At 48.4% G+C, this 18870-nt stretch overlaps 1 protein-coding gene across 1 annotated transcript in view; it reads left to right on the top strand.

The window, feature by feature from the left end:
- The first annotated feature begins 608 nt into the window (after positions 1 to 608).
- Positions 609 to 18870, top strand: part of si:ch73-281f12.4 (RA_Radil_like and Myo5p-like_CBD_Rasip1 domain-containing protein) — a 67606-nt gene continuing 49344 nt past the window's right edge. Inside the window, exons 1-4 of the mRNA XM_039740527.1 lie at positions 609 to 1179; positions 8662 to 8982; positions 9987 to 10222; positions 16951 to 17249. Of these exons, the coding sequence (XP_039596461.1) occupies positions 1052 to 1179; positions 8662 to 8982; positions 9987 to 10222; positions 16951 to 17249 (984 nt within the window). The 5' untranslated portion in view covers positions 609 to 1051. The remainder of the gene's footprint in view (positions 1180 to 8661; positions 8983 to 9986; positions 10223 to 16950; positions 17250 to 18870) is intronic.

Raw genomic sequence — 18870 nt, 5'->3', positions numbered from 1 at the left:
TTCAGTTGTGCCAGCTGGCGGCCATGTCCTGGTGGCCGAGAGGAGCGACAATTTGCACCTTGGACAGGCGTGTACTCTGTGCGCGTGACAGTCAAATTGAACTTAAAATCGTGGAATTTGTTTTCGGGTTTTCTTTCCACTGCCCATAAACGTTCAAGTTGTTTTTAATTGGCGACTTTCTTCTGGTTCGGTGTGTACAGTACGTGAGAGAGGCCTGTGATGAACTGGCGACCCGTCCAGGTTTGGTTCTTACCTTATTGAACTAATCGAGTTCGAATGAATGAATGAACGAATGAGTGAATGTCCCGATCAGTTGGTGCTCACCGAACGAGGTCTTTTCGTCACACTATACCTTATAGAAGTTATCTACTATTGACTGGTCAGTGGCAGGTCCGGTGCGCCTTACGTGCCCACTTTCATGTTTGACCTACGAATGGCAGCTGAAGCCCAAAGTCCACTTGAGCTGGCGCGCTCTCGAACTCAGACACTTCATGTTATGCCAACAAACCCGCCCCGAAGGAGCCAATCAGCAGGCGAGGCGCTCCTCCAATCAGCGCACCCCCTCCCTCCGCTCCGAGAACAGAGGAAGTTGTCCAGTCCTGCGGCTGGCGGTGACGTCACAGTGGAGCGTGTAACAACTCGGAGCGCGCGACTCGACTGTGGCTCCAGTCTCAGTTATCCGCGAGCGGGTCAGGTGCTGCGAGGACCGGGCAGTGGAAGACGCGCTCCCCCCAACCCCTTCCCGTAGCAATGAAACGGCCGAAGTAGCGCAGGCAGCTCGTGGATGGCAGAAGTTCCCAGTTTAATTTCCGCGCTGGCGACTGGCAAGGTGCTTGACGCTTGGAGGCGAAGAGGAGCGCCGAGTCTCGCGCCTGCTGCCTCGGCTCCTTTGGATTACACGGATTTACAAAAGTGAAGTCCGACGGGAAGATCGCGAGCCCCGGACTGCGAGAGCTCGTCGCTGTCACTCCGCTGTGCCCTTGGCAAATGGGAGTGACGGGCGCGGGGGTTTGAACCAGACGCCAGAGGACGTGCGCGAGAGAAGGGGACGATGTTTTCCGACCAGCGGAGCAGCAGCATCGCCAAGCAGGCGTTGAATTTTCCAGTGGGCTTGCTCATCAGTTCGCCCAAGAGGAGGCTGGCCAAGCTGGGTAGGAAACCTAGCAACGGCTCCGTACAGTAAGTTAGCCGTCGCCCTGCCCGTCACTTGTTTCGCACCGACTTTCTTGAAGGACCCTTCAGTCGCGTTGTAGAGACCGTAGTGCCGGTGGTCAGAGCGCGGTGGCAGGCATCCAGGGAGCAGCCAGAGATTAGCGCCCACTTTCCGCTATGCGCACCTGAGAAAGCCAAGCAGACTTTGAACCGAACGGTGACGGCAGTCGAGCCACAACACCGCCGGGCGTGCACTTGATTGTGTTTGTGTGCGGGGAGGAAGCCCCCCGTTGAAAGCGAGGTGACATCGGGCTCGCCGTGCGCCTTAGGGTGGAGACCCGCGTGGCGGTCATCTCGCGTAGCCTTGTCGTCCTGTCAGTCTCACGCCATGTCCTCTACACAGGCACAAACAAAACAGAAATCACAGCTCGGGAGTCGGAGACCGTGGAAAACGTTCAACTTTTTCTAGTGTTTTAAATCGGGGGGAGGTGTGTTAGAGTAGTGTGGCGAACCAACACCCATCTGTGCGCCCCCCTCCACCCCCCCATGTCCGCAGCTTTCCTGTTTGGTGACGACCGGAGTTGTCCGCTCATTGCATTCAATCGAATTGCTTAAAACTCACTTGAAGTCATCAGCGCAATGGGAGAAACGCAATTAAAGCAATCGGGGGGCAGCCGGCCTGCGGAGAGGAGACCGACATGTGTGCGGGCGTGGAAGGATGGGTACCGGGTGGGATGGACGATCGATGGTTGATACAGCACGGGGTGTGCCAATCTTAGTGCCCGACACATCTAATAACCGTCAGATATAGAGCGCCTTCCGTCCATTCAAGCAGCATCCACTACCTATTGTATATAGCGCCTTTCACATGTACAATATCTATTACATGCTATCTTTCATATCTGCAAACTTTTATATTATATAGCGCCTTTCACATCTACCTACATTTTTATTATATATAGTGCATTTCTCATCTATTAATCCCTATCTATGTAGGGATTTCTGTTCAAATATACCTATCCTTTCATTCATTAAGCCAGGCATCCACCCACTATTGTAGGTAGTGCCTTTCATATCTACATGGCTATTATGTATATGTATATATTCATATATATACTAATCTGGAACTATTGAGTGATTTGTTGTTTAATTACCTATTCATTTATTTCACCAGGCTTCAACCACCCAGACTAGCATTTCTTGCTGTATAGCGCCTTTCACTATTTATACATCTGTCTGTTGTACAAGTGCCATGCACATCTACATATCTTTCTATTTTATATCACCTTTAACATGTGCTGATGTTTAGTTTTATAGTCATTTTTGTTCAGCTGCTTATCCATTCATTCACTAAATCTTGTATCTGTGCACTTAAATTAGCTCTTTTATATAATGTATTCTACTATTTTGTATAGCGCCTTTCATATGTATCTAATGTACACCACTTTTCTATATGTATTTCTATTATTATATATTTTATATATCTTTATTATATAGGGCTTTTCACATCTCTTAATCTGTAACTATACAGTGACTTTGTTCAAGTATTGTCCCTTCATTCATTTAGCCGCATCTACCCACTCACACTTCCTTTTCTTTTATATAGTGCCTTTCACAACTACGTGTTTTATTTTATATGGTGCCTTTCATGTGTTTAGTTTAACTGTGCATTCATTTATGCATCTGTCCACGCACAATAGCTTTTCTTTTTTATAGTGTCTTTGACTGACTATCATTATATAGCGCCTTTTATATCTATCTATCTATCTTATAGTGTCTTTCATATCTGTCTGTGTATCTGTTATATAGTGCCTTTCATGTCTATCTATCTATCATATAGAGATTTTATTATTATTATATATTAGATATTTACCGGGGGAGTAAACGTTAACACTATAAAACATTATATAGACTGTTATACCTGCCTCGCACTCTGCATTGCGTCTTTAATTAATATCGTTTTTATCAGTATGCACAGGTTTCCTGTGCTTCTACTTTTATTTATTGCCTTTCACATCCGTCTATGATTCAGTGTTTTTCATCTCTCTGATATAGCGCCTTTCACATCATCTAGGCTATCTGTCTGCTTTATATAGCGCCTTTCATGTCGCCATACCTGCAGTATCTATGATGCGGTGCTCTTCATTCATTCTATTTATCAGTAACACAGAGCACTGAGCTGTGCAGGGGGTCCACGTCCACCACACTTCCTGTGCTCATCCCTGTCGCCCCCCAGCTCGGAGATGGCGGCGGGTCCTTTGGGTGTGTCAACGCAGTCCGGCTACTGGAGGGTTAACTGTGACTCTCCGAGGTGGGTGTCGCCCTTTTTTTTTTTGTTTTTGCGCTCTTGTGTTTCCCGATCTATAAATACGCCCCTGTTATTGTTAAAACAATTGCATTTTGCACGCATCCTGCTCCGGCGATCGCCTCCATGAGCTCATCGAACGTGAATTCCAGCGCAGATATTTTGCGCTCCTTTCCACTGCGCTCTGTGGCTGCCGACCCCCGGTGGTCTGCCGTATTCCTCACACACTTCAATGTCCACTCGAGTCCTTCTGCTGTCCGCTCTCACTGTTTAAGTTGTTGGTTTTTTTTTTTGGTTTTTTTTCATTTTAGCCGATTTGTTCCTCGCTGACTCCGCGCCTGTCGGTCCATTTGTGGCTTCGGACTTTTGGTTTTGTTACCTTTGGGTGTTTCAGGGCTGAAGTGTTGCGTGAATTTAAGTCGCCTGACTGTCACTAATCAAAGAACTAACACTTTAGTCAATGTTTGATGGCTTTGAAGGGCGCAAAGGACAGGATGAAATTAGAAAAGCAGGCAGATAAGGCGCAATATAAAAATAGGAAAGACAACGTCTACTGCGGGAGACCAGGAGTTGCTCAATTAGATTAGACAGATACAAGGCAATGCGTACCACATGTGGCCTCATCCATCCATCCATCCATCATCCAACCCGCTATATCCCAACTACAGGGTCACGGAGGTCTGCTGGAGCCAACACAGGGCACAAGGCAGGAAACAAACCCCCGGGCAGGGTGCCAGCCCACCGCAGTGGCCTGATCCATTTACTGTATAAATACGAAATGAGACACGGAAGGTTAGGCGCTGCACAGACAGAAGAGCAACTGCGTGCAATGAATGAACAGCGATATGAAAGGCGCTATATTCGATGGTTAAGGGGCCAGATTTACACAGCTCTGTTTAGGAGAGGACGTGTAAAAAGTAGATAGACGTGTAAGGTGCTCATAGCCATAAGGATATGAAAGACACTAATATTGAAAAGCAATAGAAACACAGAAACGGGCAACAGAGAGTTAAATAAATAGAAAAGGCGTCATATCTAATAAATATAAAGATGGCTGCTATAGAAGAGAGCTGGACAGGAAAGCAAGTGCATACTGTAGATATGTAAGGCGCTTTATTACATAAGAGAAACATGAAAGGCACTATATAAAATGACAGGATATGTGTAGAAACGAAAAGCACTCCATCAAAGGCAAGTGCAGTATGAACGATGCTACAAAAATATGAAAGAAATGGAAATATTGGGCTAAATAAGTAGGAAAGTTGGCAGTACAATGGACGGGTGTGAAAGGAGCTATAGAGTACAAGACAGCGGGATAAGAAAGGAAGTACAAGCAGTAGGGAGATCTGAAAGGCGCTATAATATGTAGGGAGATCTGAAAGGCGCTATATAAGTGGCATACATAGATCTGAAAGGCGCTATAATACGTAGGGAGATCTGAAAGGCGCTATATAAGTGGCACACATAGATCTGAAAGGCGCTATAATACGTAGGGAGATCTGAAAGGCGCTATAATACGTAGGGAGATCTGAAAGGCGCTATAATACGTAGGGAGATCTGAAAGGTGCTATATAAGTGGCACACATAGATCTGAAAGGCACCTGTTAAAGGCACTAAAAACGTCAGATCAATATGAAAGGCACTATATATATATATATATATATATTTGATCTTTTATTGAATTTATTAAAAGCAGATAACATTCCATACAATCGAGTCAAACGTAACGGACACTATAATTAACCACAGAAAACAGCAACAGGCAGGAGAGAGTAAAATAAACTGGAAGGTCACCATCCACGAGAAGTGTGAACAATAGACAGGTAAGAAAGGTGCTGTGTAAGGCGCTATATAACAGAGATGGATATGAAGGGGCTCATAGATATCCAAGTATGAGGAGACTAATACTCGAGTGACTTTGCTGCCCCCTAGAGTCGCTCACTGATTCCCTAACCCACTGTGGACTCTTTGGGGGTCCTTTAAAGAGCCGGTGGTGGCTCTGTGGTCTCCGGAATGTCTTTTTGAGTGTCTGCGCTGTCCTTTCTGGCCACGTCGGTGTCACTGCCACGTCCACCTTTAAAGCGGCGCCCCCTGCTTAAGGCCACAAAGTCCCTCAACTTATCTCAATCTGGTCTTGGACATCTGGGATGTCCACCGTTGTCTCCTGTCACTTGTCCTCATGGCCTTGTTTTTACCTGTGCCGTGTGTGTGTGTGTGTGGCAGATGAAGGGCCCGTGTGGCTCAGTGAAGCGCGTGCCAGCTGATTTGGTCCCCGCCAGGTTTTGACAGCTAAATAAATGAGCATAACTCTGCATTGGCACTGAACAAGGGGCACTGGCACCATTCTGTGCGCTCATGTGGTGCCCGAGCTGGGCCTTCTCTTCTGTGGATCTCCTGACCATTGACCCTTTTTTCTGTCATTTTACCCCACGGTGGGCCTGTGCCGATTACAGCGGACTTAGCAGACCCTGAGGAGCTGAGCTCAGCGTTAACTGGTCTTCTTCTTTGTTGGCCTCATTATATTGGGGGAGTAGGGGTCTCGTGTGTTGCCAGTTAGTAATGTGTGCCATGCCGTCAATATGAGGCCGTCTGTGGTGTCAGTGAAACTCGCCAGCCAGCCACCCACTCGTCTCCTGAATCTTCTCAGGCCTGTCCCAACAGCAGAGGGTGCCAGCAATGGGGTCAAACGTCTTTCCACTTCTTCCCGAATGTGTTTGCCGGACTTGCTTTGTTAACATTCTGAACAAGGCCTCTCTGTTTGGTGTCCGCGGCCTTGCCAGCGGTAGGTTGTGCCCTCTGGCTCAAGAGAGGCACCCGCCGACTCCGTCCCTTCAGCGCAGCTCCCGGTGCAGCCATGCGGTGGCTTCTGAAGTGCGATGACTGGAATTCCACGCATTCCTCCATTTGTGGACTGTAAGTGACAAATGGCACTTGTCACTTGACGTGTGGATGATCAGCGCCGGGCGCAAGCAGCTGTGCGTTTTAATACCAAGCGAATGGCCGTTCCTATCAGAGGGATGCCAATGTGAGGCGAGTAACGGCCATGACGCCAACATTCTGTGGTGTCCGTGAGGCCTGCCGAGTTTAGAGGACGTCCAGGCTGATTTGTCTTCAGGTCCGCTCGTGTAGAAGGTGGGATTTGCTGAAACGCCGTCGACTCCTGCCCTGCTGCTGCCCGCCTTCCAATGTGGTTAACACACTTGAGCGCCACGCCGGGCCTCTGATCTCCGATTGGCTTCTCTTTCTTCTAACTTGTGGCGGCTCTGCTTTCAGCTTGTCTTGTGAAGTCGGTCAGCGGTGGTCAGCAGCGGATCATATCAGCGTCTTACAAGCTGCGCGTTCTTCAATTGGCCTCAACACCATCGTTGTGCTCCTTTGCTTTAGTTATTTTTTTAGGTTTGCTGAACTTTGACCTTCCTTCTGGACTGGAATTCTGGGTCACGGGACGACTTTGTTTGCTCCTCGTTGGTCTTGGAGTCGTACTTTTCATTTGTTGCCCTTTTTATGATTGTTAAATATTTCTTTATGCTCTGTGTATATATTCCTGGTTTTGTGATTGTGGGCCGGGGTTTTATCCGGTTTTCCCCTCTCCCTTTGTGGCACGTAGCCCTGAAAGTCTGCTTCTCGGGTTTAGGACCAGGCTGGCTTTGTTTCTATCCCTCCTTATGGTGGTGAAGGTGAAGACTTCTTTTGGCTTTCAGATCGTAATACCAGAGGTCTTCACTTCGTTTGGAAGTTTTCCCGAGTTTCAAGGACACATGGGAACTGTGCTGGTGTGGTCTTCATACTGGGACGAGATCCAGACGTACAGCTGACTTGTGCATTGGGCGGCTAAAGCATTCCGTCAAATTCGATCCTGCGCCGTGTCTTCCCGTTTGACGTCGCCAGATCGGAGGTCTTCTCGGAGCGTCGCACGTCCCTGTCCGCTTTCTGCCTGCCTTTGCGCGGCCTTTGGGACGTTGCAGTTTGTGTGGAGGGGCGGCGAATGTGCCATGAGATCTTGTAACTTCCTCGAGCCTCCTGGTTGCAGCATCCAAGTGAGATGTGTGGAGTGTCGTGGTGGGAGACGTTCAGTTTCTCGACGCCCCGTCCGCTGATCTTCCACGCTTGGCTGGCATCGATGGCTGTCGGGATGAAGATCGTAGTGTGCAGCCGAATCTTTATGGCTGTGCTGATGGATGGTGAGGATCAAATCGGGTGAAGTTGCTGTAAGACCGAGGACGTCTCGCCGACTGTGCTGTTCACGTCCTCCTCCGTGCCGCCGTCACACCCCGCCGAGGTACTGTAGGTCACTTCCTGGACGTCCTCTGACTTGCTGCCCAGTTCTGCTCTGCATCTTCATCTTGTGATTGACTCCCGTGGTTTGGGATTTTTGGTGCCGGTTGTAATCCCGATTTTCTTGGCCACCTCGGCTCCAGTCCAGTCATCATGTCCTGCTGGTAACTCGATGTCATTGGTGAAGTCCTGGTTCACGAGTCACCGCCCAAGCTGGATTGCGTCGTCGCCTTCTTTATGGTAAAGTCCATCGTGATTCCCAACGGGAATGGAGAGCAAGTGCAGCCCTAATGTGAGCACCGGTGGGTGTTAATGGGGAGGAAGTCTGCATTTCCATCAGCAACTGTAAGATATTAACGAGCCACATAGGGACGCCACGCAGCCACCCGATGCCCCAAACGCTTTCTCTATGAGGAGTGGCTTCTACAACTCCAGGCTCTGCCCTGTGATTGTCCGTAGCATGAAGATTTGTTAGCTGCGTGACCGGACTTGGCGAAATCCCACTGGTTCTTCTCGTGTCTCCCTTACGACTTCTGCCATTCAGAAGAATGAAAATCCACCGAGGTGATGGCACAGCTTTTGCTCCAGTCGGGTGTGTCCTTTCCTTTCCTTGGCAGCTTTCTTTGACTGTCGATGGCGGTTGTTGAACCCAAGGGTGAGGTGCCAATCAACGCCATCACCACCCTGCTTCAGCATCTCGGGTGCGCTTTGGTCCATGGCAGGGGCTTTTAAACTCGGATCGTGTTTTTCTCCGCATGGTGATTTACAGTTTGTGCTCGACCAATCGCGCGTTCTGTTCCCACTTGGTGATGGCGTCTTGCTTGTACTGACGTGGCCAGGGAGCCGCCGTGGACCCGAGTGTCCCAGTTTTCATGGACGTACAGATGTGCAGAGGCCACATGATGGCAGCTCTCTCTGTTTTCTCCTAGGTCAAGCTCTTCCGATGCCACCACAAAATCGACTGAGAGCAGCGGGGTGCGCCAGCCGGCCAAAAACCGCATCCGAAAGCACAACAACCGCCTCTCGACCGTCTTCAACCGCAGCCCCAACTTAAAAGACAGCCGGCAGAGTGTCGTGGAGCCGACGGCCGTCCACCCCAGCGATGATCCCGCAGAGCTCTCCACGCAGGTCTCCGCTCCTGGGGTCCTCAAGGTGTTCGGCAGCGACATCTGCCAAGGGGCTAACTACAAAAGCGTCTTGGCGACGCCTCACTCCAGCGCACAGGAACTGGTCAAGGAGGCTCTGGAGAGGTGAGTGCCAGTGTGCAGGTTTGCCATGCCAGGGACTGTGGAATGAGGGCAGTTTGTGGCCCTCTTTGGGTGCCAGGTGGCATATACTATTTTGAGACCTCCACTTCATTTTTCTGTAAAGGTAGGTTGCCCCCCCTAACCCCCACTAGCCACGGGACCCCAAGTGGTTGCTTAGCTTCCTTATACCAGGTTGTGGTCCTAATAATGCACAATGAACGAGAGGTGTGCCCCCTGGTTTCTCCTTCTACCATTAGCTGCTAGCTGTCGAATGAGGTTGGCCTATTTTGTGCTTCAGGCTCATGAAAGATCTTGGATAGCCCACCTGTTGCTCACGTGTTGGTGGACCACCTGTCCTGTGTTGTACATGAATGGGCATCCAGATATAAGTTCCCAATACCTGAATGGGAGGCCAGCATAATGGCTATCCTCAGTCAGTGTGACCAAAGACTCCACAGGACTGGCATCCCAGCAGGGTGTCTTACCAAACTGGGAGGCCAGTAACAGATGGGCACTGTGGGGGCATTAGTGTTCCCTGTCCAAGATGGGAGGTCATGGTGAGTGAAGGAGACTGGGAGGCTACCTCCTGTACTCATGTTGCTAGGGGGCAGCATCCCTTCTGGCGTGTCCCCATTTGGATACCCACAGGGCACCATGGGAGTTGTGATTCTGTAGGGCTGCCCTGTTGGGTTCTGCAGGTGCCACCAGGGGGAGCTGTTGGGAGGCGAGTGCCCTGTCTTGGAGTGGTTCCGCCCGACCGGGGAGTTCCACTTGGAGGCACCTCAAGAACTCCCAGGTGTAGCCTTAAGAGGGGTCACCACATGGAGTCGGAGTCAGGAGGAGATGGACATCGCTGGATTTTGAGGAAAACAAACCTCTGGGAGGTATTTTCATGAAATAAGGACATCATTTTAAGTCTGAGTACTTAAGTACCGAGGACAGTATTTTGTATCTGTTAAGTGTTCAGAGTTTGCTAATCACATGTCCTTCCTTACCCAACCCTTCAGGTATTCTCTCGACAAATCAGATGCAGATTCTTATGTCCTGTGTGATGTAATTGGCCGCACGGGTGAAGACCACCAGTGGAAAACAGAGTGCTTCCGAGTCGTGGGGGACAACGAGAAGCCGCTCATCTTACAGTCCCTATGGAAACCCAAGGAGGGATTTGCCCGGCGTTTTGAGATCCAGAAGAAATCGAGCGTTGAGGAAAAGGTGGCTAAGGAGAAAGACACAGTGACCGCAGGTACTGAGACCAGGGGTCCGTAAGGGGGCGGTCAGGTTATGGGGGACACCTTATGGTAGTGTCATGGGCCGTTGTGACCTGTATGATGTCACCATTGAATGGCCGCTGATGCGTCTGTGTGTTCTCGTCGCGTTATACTCGGATAAATCTTTACTGCATGATGGGATTGGGGGTCCGATTACTCCAAATGTGAAGGAGGGCTTTCATTTCACAGGCTCCCTGGTTCAGCTCCATGAAATGTTGCTGTTCGGATTCTTGGGTTTTATTTTATTTATTTTATTTTTGTTGGATTTTTTACATGTTTCATTAGTTTAGGGTCAGGACCTTTGTGTGGTGTTTAGACTTCTGTTTCACTTATTGGCCTTGGGACTCTCCGTTCTTCTGTGATCCCCCAATTCTTTGACCCCTGGATGTTCCTTTTCATCCCTGATGTTGTCTTTGGACCTTCATTAAACCTTCTCCCGGCCTTTTCCTTTGCTTTTCCCTTTTGGAGGAACATCTGCGCTGAACGCTGACACGTTAAATAATAATCGGCAACGAGGCACTGAGCTGTCGGAGCAGCCCAAGTGTCCTCTGAGAAGGACGTTCATTCCAAATATTTTTGTTTTCTTTAAGTTTGTTATAATTTTTGGTTTTCTTGAATTTTTTAACGTGAAATCCTCCACCTATTTTTTTTTTATGACCTTGAATCAAATTTTACCGTTAATTTGTAGATTTCTGTTTTCTTCTCCACTGTTTTTCTTGTTTTATGAGCATCGCCATTTGTGCTGCCGTCGTTAGGAAGCTCTCAGTGTTGCTAGGGGCGTGTCCCGAGTTTAAAATGTCACCCAAAGGTTTACTTCCTGTCCCCTTTGACGGATTCCAAAACCGTTTCCCCCAGGTGTCCTTTAGTTCAACTCAAATCTCCGCTCTCGACTTGTGCTGGCGTTTTTGTCTCTTGATTTGGCTTCCCAGTTTTTGCCCCTTTTTGGCTTTTCATGCCATCTTTTCTCCTGTTACTTTTTGAAAATCTCTGGCCAGTTCTCTCTAGGTATTGTGTTGATTTCCTTTCTTTCTTTGTTGTTGGCCCCATCTGGTGTAAGGCCTGTACTCTTGACTAACTAATACAGGAATGAAAGTCGCGTCTCCTTTGATTTGGAAGTAGCAGGCCTGGATGGACGCCCAGTTTATCTGAGAGATCGAGAGTCGGTGGGCGGCCAGTTTAGACTTGACGTGTCTGCGGGGGCGCTTGGCGAAAATAACTTCACATGTGGAGACACGGCCCACTACGGCCCACCCTTGTATGGCTTCTGCATGCTGGGTTTGCAGCACAAATTTTTTTTCCTGACTGCGTGGCGATCGCCGAAATTTCGAGGAGAGGCTGGCGGCAGATGTGATCTTACCAGTGTGGATGCCAGAATGATGAATGAAGGGCTGAAGTCAGAGCTCATGGAGGACATGAACAAATGTTTGAAGTGCATCATCCCTTTATCGTGTACGTCACCCCACTCACGAGAACACAATGCTCGCCCTCCGTTGTCCACCTTTGGATAATGCGCCTAACACTCCACCAGGGATAACAGGCACCGTCACTACCCGATCTGCGCCACCTGCCCACTACCATCAACATCTTTTACTACACCGTCGTGTGAACAATTCCCTGCTGTGAAAATGTAAGGTGTGACACTCTGACCAAACACTACTGCCATCTACTGGCTAGGAGAATATCGACCTGCTGATCAAAGGCGTTGTACGTGCTCTTGGTGGATAGTTTGGTCGGATTTTCAGCTGATTTGCAAATTTGAGGATGATGTTCGCTTTTCCCTGTAGAGCTTAGTTTATTATTTATTTTGTTGTGAAATGTTTTGAAACATTTCTGCTGTTTTTTTTGAACACTCGCTGTTGGGGACGAGTCCCATCAATCACGACGCGACAGGATATACGTTCACCGCGAGGTCGTATCCGTGTCCGAGTTGACAGATTCAACTAATAAAACCAAACCGTCACTTCTCCTTTGATGAACGATCTGCTGGCCGAGATGTTTTCACCTCTGATTCTTGTCTCACAGTTTGGTTTTGATCTCCTGGTATTCGACCCGTTTCTGTCTTTCTGTGTCTTCTCCTGTAAAATACGAAGGCTTTGCATTGCGGTCTGCACAGAAGCTTCACACAGTTAGTGTAGACGAGGTTTGAAGGTCCAGAACACTTGGAATATTGATGGGGCTTCATCGAGTGCAGACCAGAAGACCCCGTCATCTCTGACCCTGCTTGACACCATCCTCCCTGAACCTCTGAGACCAGACGAATGTCTGAATGCAGTCCATGTTAACGGTAAACCTTTGTCTTATTTATTGCGGCACCAAACAAAATACAATAGAAGGAGACTGAATGAAAGAGACATGACAACCAAAAGCTCTACTGAGCGTACCGAAGAGCAAGAAATCGAGAAAACGACGGGGCTTCCAATCGCACAGCAGTGCCACCAAGACACTGCCCGTCTCTTCTGTCTTCAAAGATGGCCTCCCTGACTGAATGTCGGGTCGCCTTGTTCAATTTGTTTTGTTGGATTTTTGCTTTTTAAGGCCCTTTAGCCTTCTGTTTGGGGTGATTGGGTATCCTCTTCAGTTCAAAAGGTCACTTAAGCTGCAGACCACAAATGACAAACTCATCCCTGTGGTTTTGCATACTTTGTCCAGTCCAACCATCAGAGGTTTTCTTCTGACAGCATCCAGGCCCATCCTGGAATGTGACGGGCGTCCATCCTGTGGTACAGTCTCCATGAGTTGCTGTTCAGGTCGTTGCGATTCTAGACCACCTGGCACGGGGGGATGCAGGCTGCTGGATGGACTATTGGAGGATGTGCAGCCCACGTGGGCCCATCCGGCGCTGCTTGTTGTCTTGCGCCCTTGTCCTCGGGCCACACAACTCTGAGTTCGAGGTAGCAGGTTTGAAGATGTGATAGTCTAATTGATGGAGATCCTGCCTGGACGTCAACCCAAAATAAGACGTCGCCTCCAAAATCGACCCTGAGGTTCTACTGAGAAGGTAAAAATCAGCCGTCCCACAAACTCAAAAACAGGCTTTGGCCTTTACAGACAATAAAGGGGAAAAGACGAAAAAAAACCCAAAATACTTGATCAGAAAACATCAAAAACTATTGAACAAAAGTTAATAACTGAAGCAAAAAGTGAGTCGGAGCAGGTTATGCCTACAAGGCAAAGCTGCGCCAACAAAAACTCACATCTGTAATCCCATAATTGTAATCCTTTTACACAAAAGCCAACATCCATAACCAGGAATAATTAAAAACAGCAAACGCTTTGATTATGGATATGGAAAAAAAAAATGCCACAATTCCAGGAGCCCGCCAAAGCCGGAGGGTACACAATCAACCTTCCCAGGAGGGTTCCAACTTCGGGCTGGGGGGAGCCTTGGCTGTGACGTCAGGGTGCCCAAGGTCCCGCCCACATGCCCCACGGCCCATAATACATTAAAACTCGGAACTCTAATGGTTATGACTTCCATTTTCCTCTTATTTTGCACCTCATCCTCAACAGATCCTGGTGATTTACTTTTCCTTTCTGAGATTTTCATAGACAGGAATTTAGATTTTTTTCTTTAATTTGAAGTTTACTACAAATTTGGGGAACGTTTCGGTGTTTTTCCGGTGACGCCATTTTGTTGTTTTGCTGCCACCATTTTGTGAATCCCCTCACCCTGCCGCGGGTCCTGATTGCCAGGTTTATGACATTAGAGGGTCATGATCTTGAGGGCTGCATTGGTGAAAGCATAAAACTTCACCTTGATGCCCATTTTATACCCGAGTCTGTGTTAGTTGGCGATCTTGGTGACGACAATTTTTGGGTTTTTGATTTGGGCTTGATGATTGTACTTCGTTGACATCTCGGTTATTGATTCTTTGTTTTTCTGACACTTGATTCTTTTTCTGGTTCTTTATTTTAGAATTTTCTGTCACCTTCTCAGTGTCAAACAATAACAAAATAATATTCATCAAAGCATAAAGAGAATATAAAGAAACATGCAAAGAAAAGAAACTTGAGCCAAGGTAAAACCCATCTTCTAGCGTAACGCTAATGACACCCTCACTGAACCATCCAGCTGAGAGAACAGATTAGGCACAATGGCGTAGTCGGCATGATCTGGTATGCATTGCTTTTATAGCCGTCCTTCCACACATTTACTGGGCCTGCATAGAAAAGCCAAGTAGGAACCTGGAAAGTAAGGCCCACCATGGCACACACATGGACACCATGAGGTGATAAGATGGAAGGTAGGAGCCTGTCTCGAATGGGATGGGTGTCCATCATTCAGCACAGACTTAGCAAAACGTTTTTGAGACCTCCAGAATAAGCCACAAAAGCAGGACAGAATCAGAAGAGGCTCGTCCCAAGGCAGCCTGACCTCCCAACTCCACAAGCAGGCTTCAGCCTAACTAGGCCTGAAAACTAGAGAATAGGCTTATAAAGATATAAAATTACATACAGTCATATGAAAAAGTTTGTGAACCCCTCTCTGCCTCCATGATAATTGACTCTCCTTTCATCACAAAAGATAACAGTGGTATGTCTTTCATTTCCTAGGAACATCTGAGCACTGCTGTGTTTTCTGAACAAAGACTTTTAGTGACGCAGTATTTAGTTTATGAAATTAAATCAAATGTGAAAATTTGGCTGTGCAGAAATGTGGGTCCCCTTGTCGTTTTGCTGATTTGAATGCCTGTCTCTGCTCAATGCTGATTACTTGGTTGGATGAGCGCGTTAAGCCTTGAACTTCCAATCATGAGTGGTCAAAGGTATTTAAGGTGGTCAGTCACAAGTTGTGCTTCCTTCCCTTTGACTCTCCCCTGAAGAGCGACAGACAGCATGGGATCCTCACAGCAACTCTCAGAAGATCTGAATACAAAGATTGTTGGGTCTCCTGGTTTAGGGGAAGGTGACAAAAAGCCATCTCAGAGGTTTAAACTGTAAGGGATGGAATCAGGAAATGGAAGGCCACAGGCACAGTTGCTGTTAAAACAACCCAGCAGGTCTGGCAGGCCAAGAAAAATCCAGGAGTGGCATATGAAGAGGCAGGATTGTGAGAATGGCTACAGACAATCTACAAAGGCATTCATGCAGAGGGAGAAGTGCAATGTTCTGGAATGGCCGTCACAGTCCCCTCACTTGAATATCATCAACAGTCTATGGGATGATTTGAAGCAGGCTGTCCATCAGATTGAACTGAACTGGAGAGATTTTGTATGAAGAATGGTCAGAAATACCAACATCCAGAATCCAGACACTCATCACAGGCTATAGGAGGACAGCGTCTGGAGGCTCAAAGGAGCAAAAGGAGGCTCAGCTAAGTAATGATGCCATATCTCTGTTGGGGGGCCCACATTTATGCCCCTGTCTAATTTTGTTATGATGCATATTTCATATTTTCTGTTAATCCAATAAAATTAATGTCACTGCTGAAATCCTACTGTGTCCATAAGGCATGTCGTATATTAAAAGGAAGTTGATACTTTGGAAGCTCAGCCAATGAGAAACAAAAATCCAAAGATTTAAGAGGGCTTCCCAAACTTCTTCATATGACTGTAGATGTCCAAAAATACGCAAAAATAGTAAAAATACACTGGGAGAGGAACCTTAAGAAAATACTTAGAAGGACAAAGACAAAGCAAAAAATAAATTAAGGCCACAGCTGAGATACGTCTAATGGCGTAGTAGGTGTGATCTGCGTGTTGGAAAGGCGTACACGTTACGTTACGTGGTGCGTGCTGAACAGAAGACCGGCCAGTCTGAAGCTGCTGTGCCGTTTGGGTATCCGTACACCTGAGCAGAGGGGTTCACGTTACAGAGTCGGTTGGGCGTTTTTTTTTCTTCTCGTTGATCCCCACGAGTTCGCTCTGAATCCTTCCATCACGTCCATATGGCTGCAGTGAGCGCAGTATACACTGAAGTTGTGTAAAATGTTCGTGCTGGTGGGTATGGTGGATCTCCATCACCAGTAGTCTAATCCGTTTTCCTGACTGAAGTGCTGCAGTGCATTCTGGGTAGACGTGTTTCACACATAACAGCAGATTCATAAGAACTCCGACTCTCTCTGTAGCCCCGTCGTCATCTGGTGTTTTGTTCTAAAGTTCGTTTTTTTTAAGCTTATCGTTGGTCTCAGAACTTCATTCTGGGGGTTTTGGGGATCAAGGATTTTACGTTTGAGTTTTAATTGGATGGATTTGTACCGATAAAAAGTAAATTGTGTTATTCTACAGTGCCGTTCTGTTTTTCTTGTGAGCGCCACCACTTTGTGAGTTTGTCACGACAGACGCTTCGGTCAGTCATTGGCGGGGATGTGTCCTGGGGGGTCACTGACGTTCTATGATGTTGCACTTACAGCATTGTGCGGGACCCTCGGTTTGCTTCATCTTGAATATATTTAGCTCGCTCACCTGAACCGTTGTGGCTTCTGATCGCCTCGCTCGGTTCTCAGACTACGATTCGTGTTTCGTTGTTTCATTTTATCTCGCATTCCCCTGACTTTGCTCAAACTCCTGACTTCCGTTTCAATTTAGCAGTCACTTCTAAATTCAGTGGCATTCAGCAGGGTCGGCGGCCCACTCTCCGTCCGGACCCTTGGTGTGTGAAGACGCAGGGTAAGCAGGCAGCCTGGCCGGTTGGCTGTTCCTCCATTTCCAGGCCTCTTCTCGTGAGCATCACCCATTTTATTTTTGGTTTATTCTCCTTGCAGGTATCAACGCTCAGGCTCGGAAACTGCAGAAGGTGCGCTCGCGGGGCGCCTCCGTGTTCATCGCTGAAGATGTCAACAGCAACTTCACACTTTGGAGGAGCTTGAGTGAAATGAACTTGTCGGTCAAGTCCAAGGACCTGCAGAAGGACGGCACGGGCCGGGGAGAGCAGGAAGTGGCGTGCCTGAGCGTCGAGAAGGAGGAGACGGAGAGCAGCGAGGACAACAGCGCCCACTACTCCATTCATCCGCCCTCTGAGTTCCCATATTTCCTCCTGCTGCAGGGCTACAGTGTCCGACAGGTAAGTCCTTCACCGGCCAGCTGCTTAACGCTGCGGTGTGGCATGGACTTGGAGGAGCCCCCTGGTTCAAAGTCGTCAACCGCAAAGTCTGCCCTTCTGGTAGACTGAACACTGCAGCTGAAGGGGGGTCCATAGGCACACAACAAGCAGCCCTCGGCCAGTCTGTGCCCACCACAGTACAAGGTTGGGCGACGCATTTCAAATGTCATCTTGGCCAGTCTGTACTTGTCCAGTTTCTAAGTTGTGATGTCACTTGTGCCATCCGGGCATTTCCATCTTTGTATTCCATTTTTCATCCTCCAGGGTTTGGCAGTGAAATTCCACACTCGGCCACCGTGAGTACATAAATGGCGGCTCTGCCAGGGTCAAGTCGTTTTGCGTAATAAAAATGAGCCGGTGGACGGTGTTATTTCATGTCGTTTTTAAAAATCTCCATTTGATGTTATTTTGAATTGTTGGCCGCTATTTGTGCCACGTGGCACCGGAACACCGAGCCACAGTTGTCGTTGGACGCCTTGCTGTTTTACTGCACATTCACAGCGCTACCCCCCATTAATGGTCTCCTGTGTCAGGCGCTGTAAATGGTGGTCCGTATTTGAAGGGTGTGAGGTGTGCCCGATATAACGTGGCAGGCGTAAGATCCTCCATTAGAATGAGAATGTGTGCATTGAGTTTGTGAGTGATGTTTGGTATTCATCCATTTTCTAAAGCCATTTTTGCAGGGTAGGAGTGTGGGGAGGCAGCACTTGGCAGGATAGGTGCCAGTCCATTGGAGGGCAAACCCACAAATGGACCAATTTAGCGTCGCCAATCTGCCTAATCTGGATTGTGGGAGGAAATCCAGGGGGGCTGTGGCAGAACATACAGGGACCCCTGAACCCTGGTGGTGGTTCTTGTTGTTGTGCGGTTGCAGAATGCCATGTTACGAGCGGATTGAGGTGTCCTAAGGCCCTTAGCCAGTTCATTATATGGCGCTGGCCTTGAGCCGGCCTGTCTGTCCTGCCGTTCGCCCCGTCACGCATCAGCTATGTGTGTCGATACACTTGGCCCTCAAGACGACAGACAGCTTTGTAAAAATGTGACACTCTGGCCTGGCCTCGGTTGGTAGGACAGAAATAGCGGATGAGTAAGACCCTCGGCTGTGTAAATGTGACCCTTCATCCCCCTCCGTATGTTTCCCGGCCCGACAGTTGTGTGGAAGCGAGTGCCAGGTGGTCCTCCCATCTTTCCATTTTGCACACACACAGTCGTTTCGCACTTCAGAGCCCCTAGACGTGGACGCACACCGTGTGGACGCTTACAGCCGTGTGCGGGACCCTCGCTTTTGCAGGACGCCCCCCCACCCCACCCAGTGTGAACGTGTTTCACAGATAAGCAAGCGCGTTTCCTTTGCAGCGGATTGGGAGACTTCCTCTGGCATTGTCCGCCCTCAGACCTGGACTTTATCTGATCGCCTTTTCCTGCCTTCCCGTCTCAAGGAAAAGAGAAAAAAAAAAAAGAGGCTGCTGAGCTCCTCTGTCACCTCCACTGGGACGCCGGTGGCCAGCTGCGGTGACAGAGCTGTCATCCTGCCACGTAATCCTGAAATTACCCACTCTCCCTTTCCATTATCAGCAGTTTC

Source organism: Polypterus senegalus, chromosome 17, assembly GCF_016835505.1.
Source record: "Polypterus senegalus isolate Bchr_013 chromosome 17, ASM1683550v1, whole genome shotgun sequence".
Taxonomy (NCBI): Eukaryota; Metazoa; Chordata; class Cladistia; order Polypteriformes; family Polypteridae; genus Polypterus; species Polypterus senegalus.
This window is presented reverse-complemented; position numbering and strand designations above follow the sequence as displayed.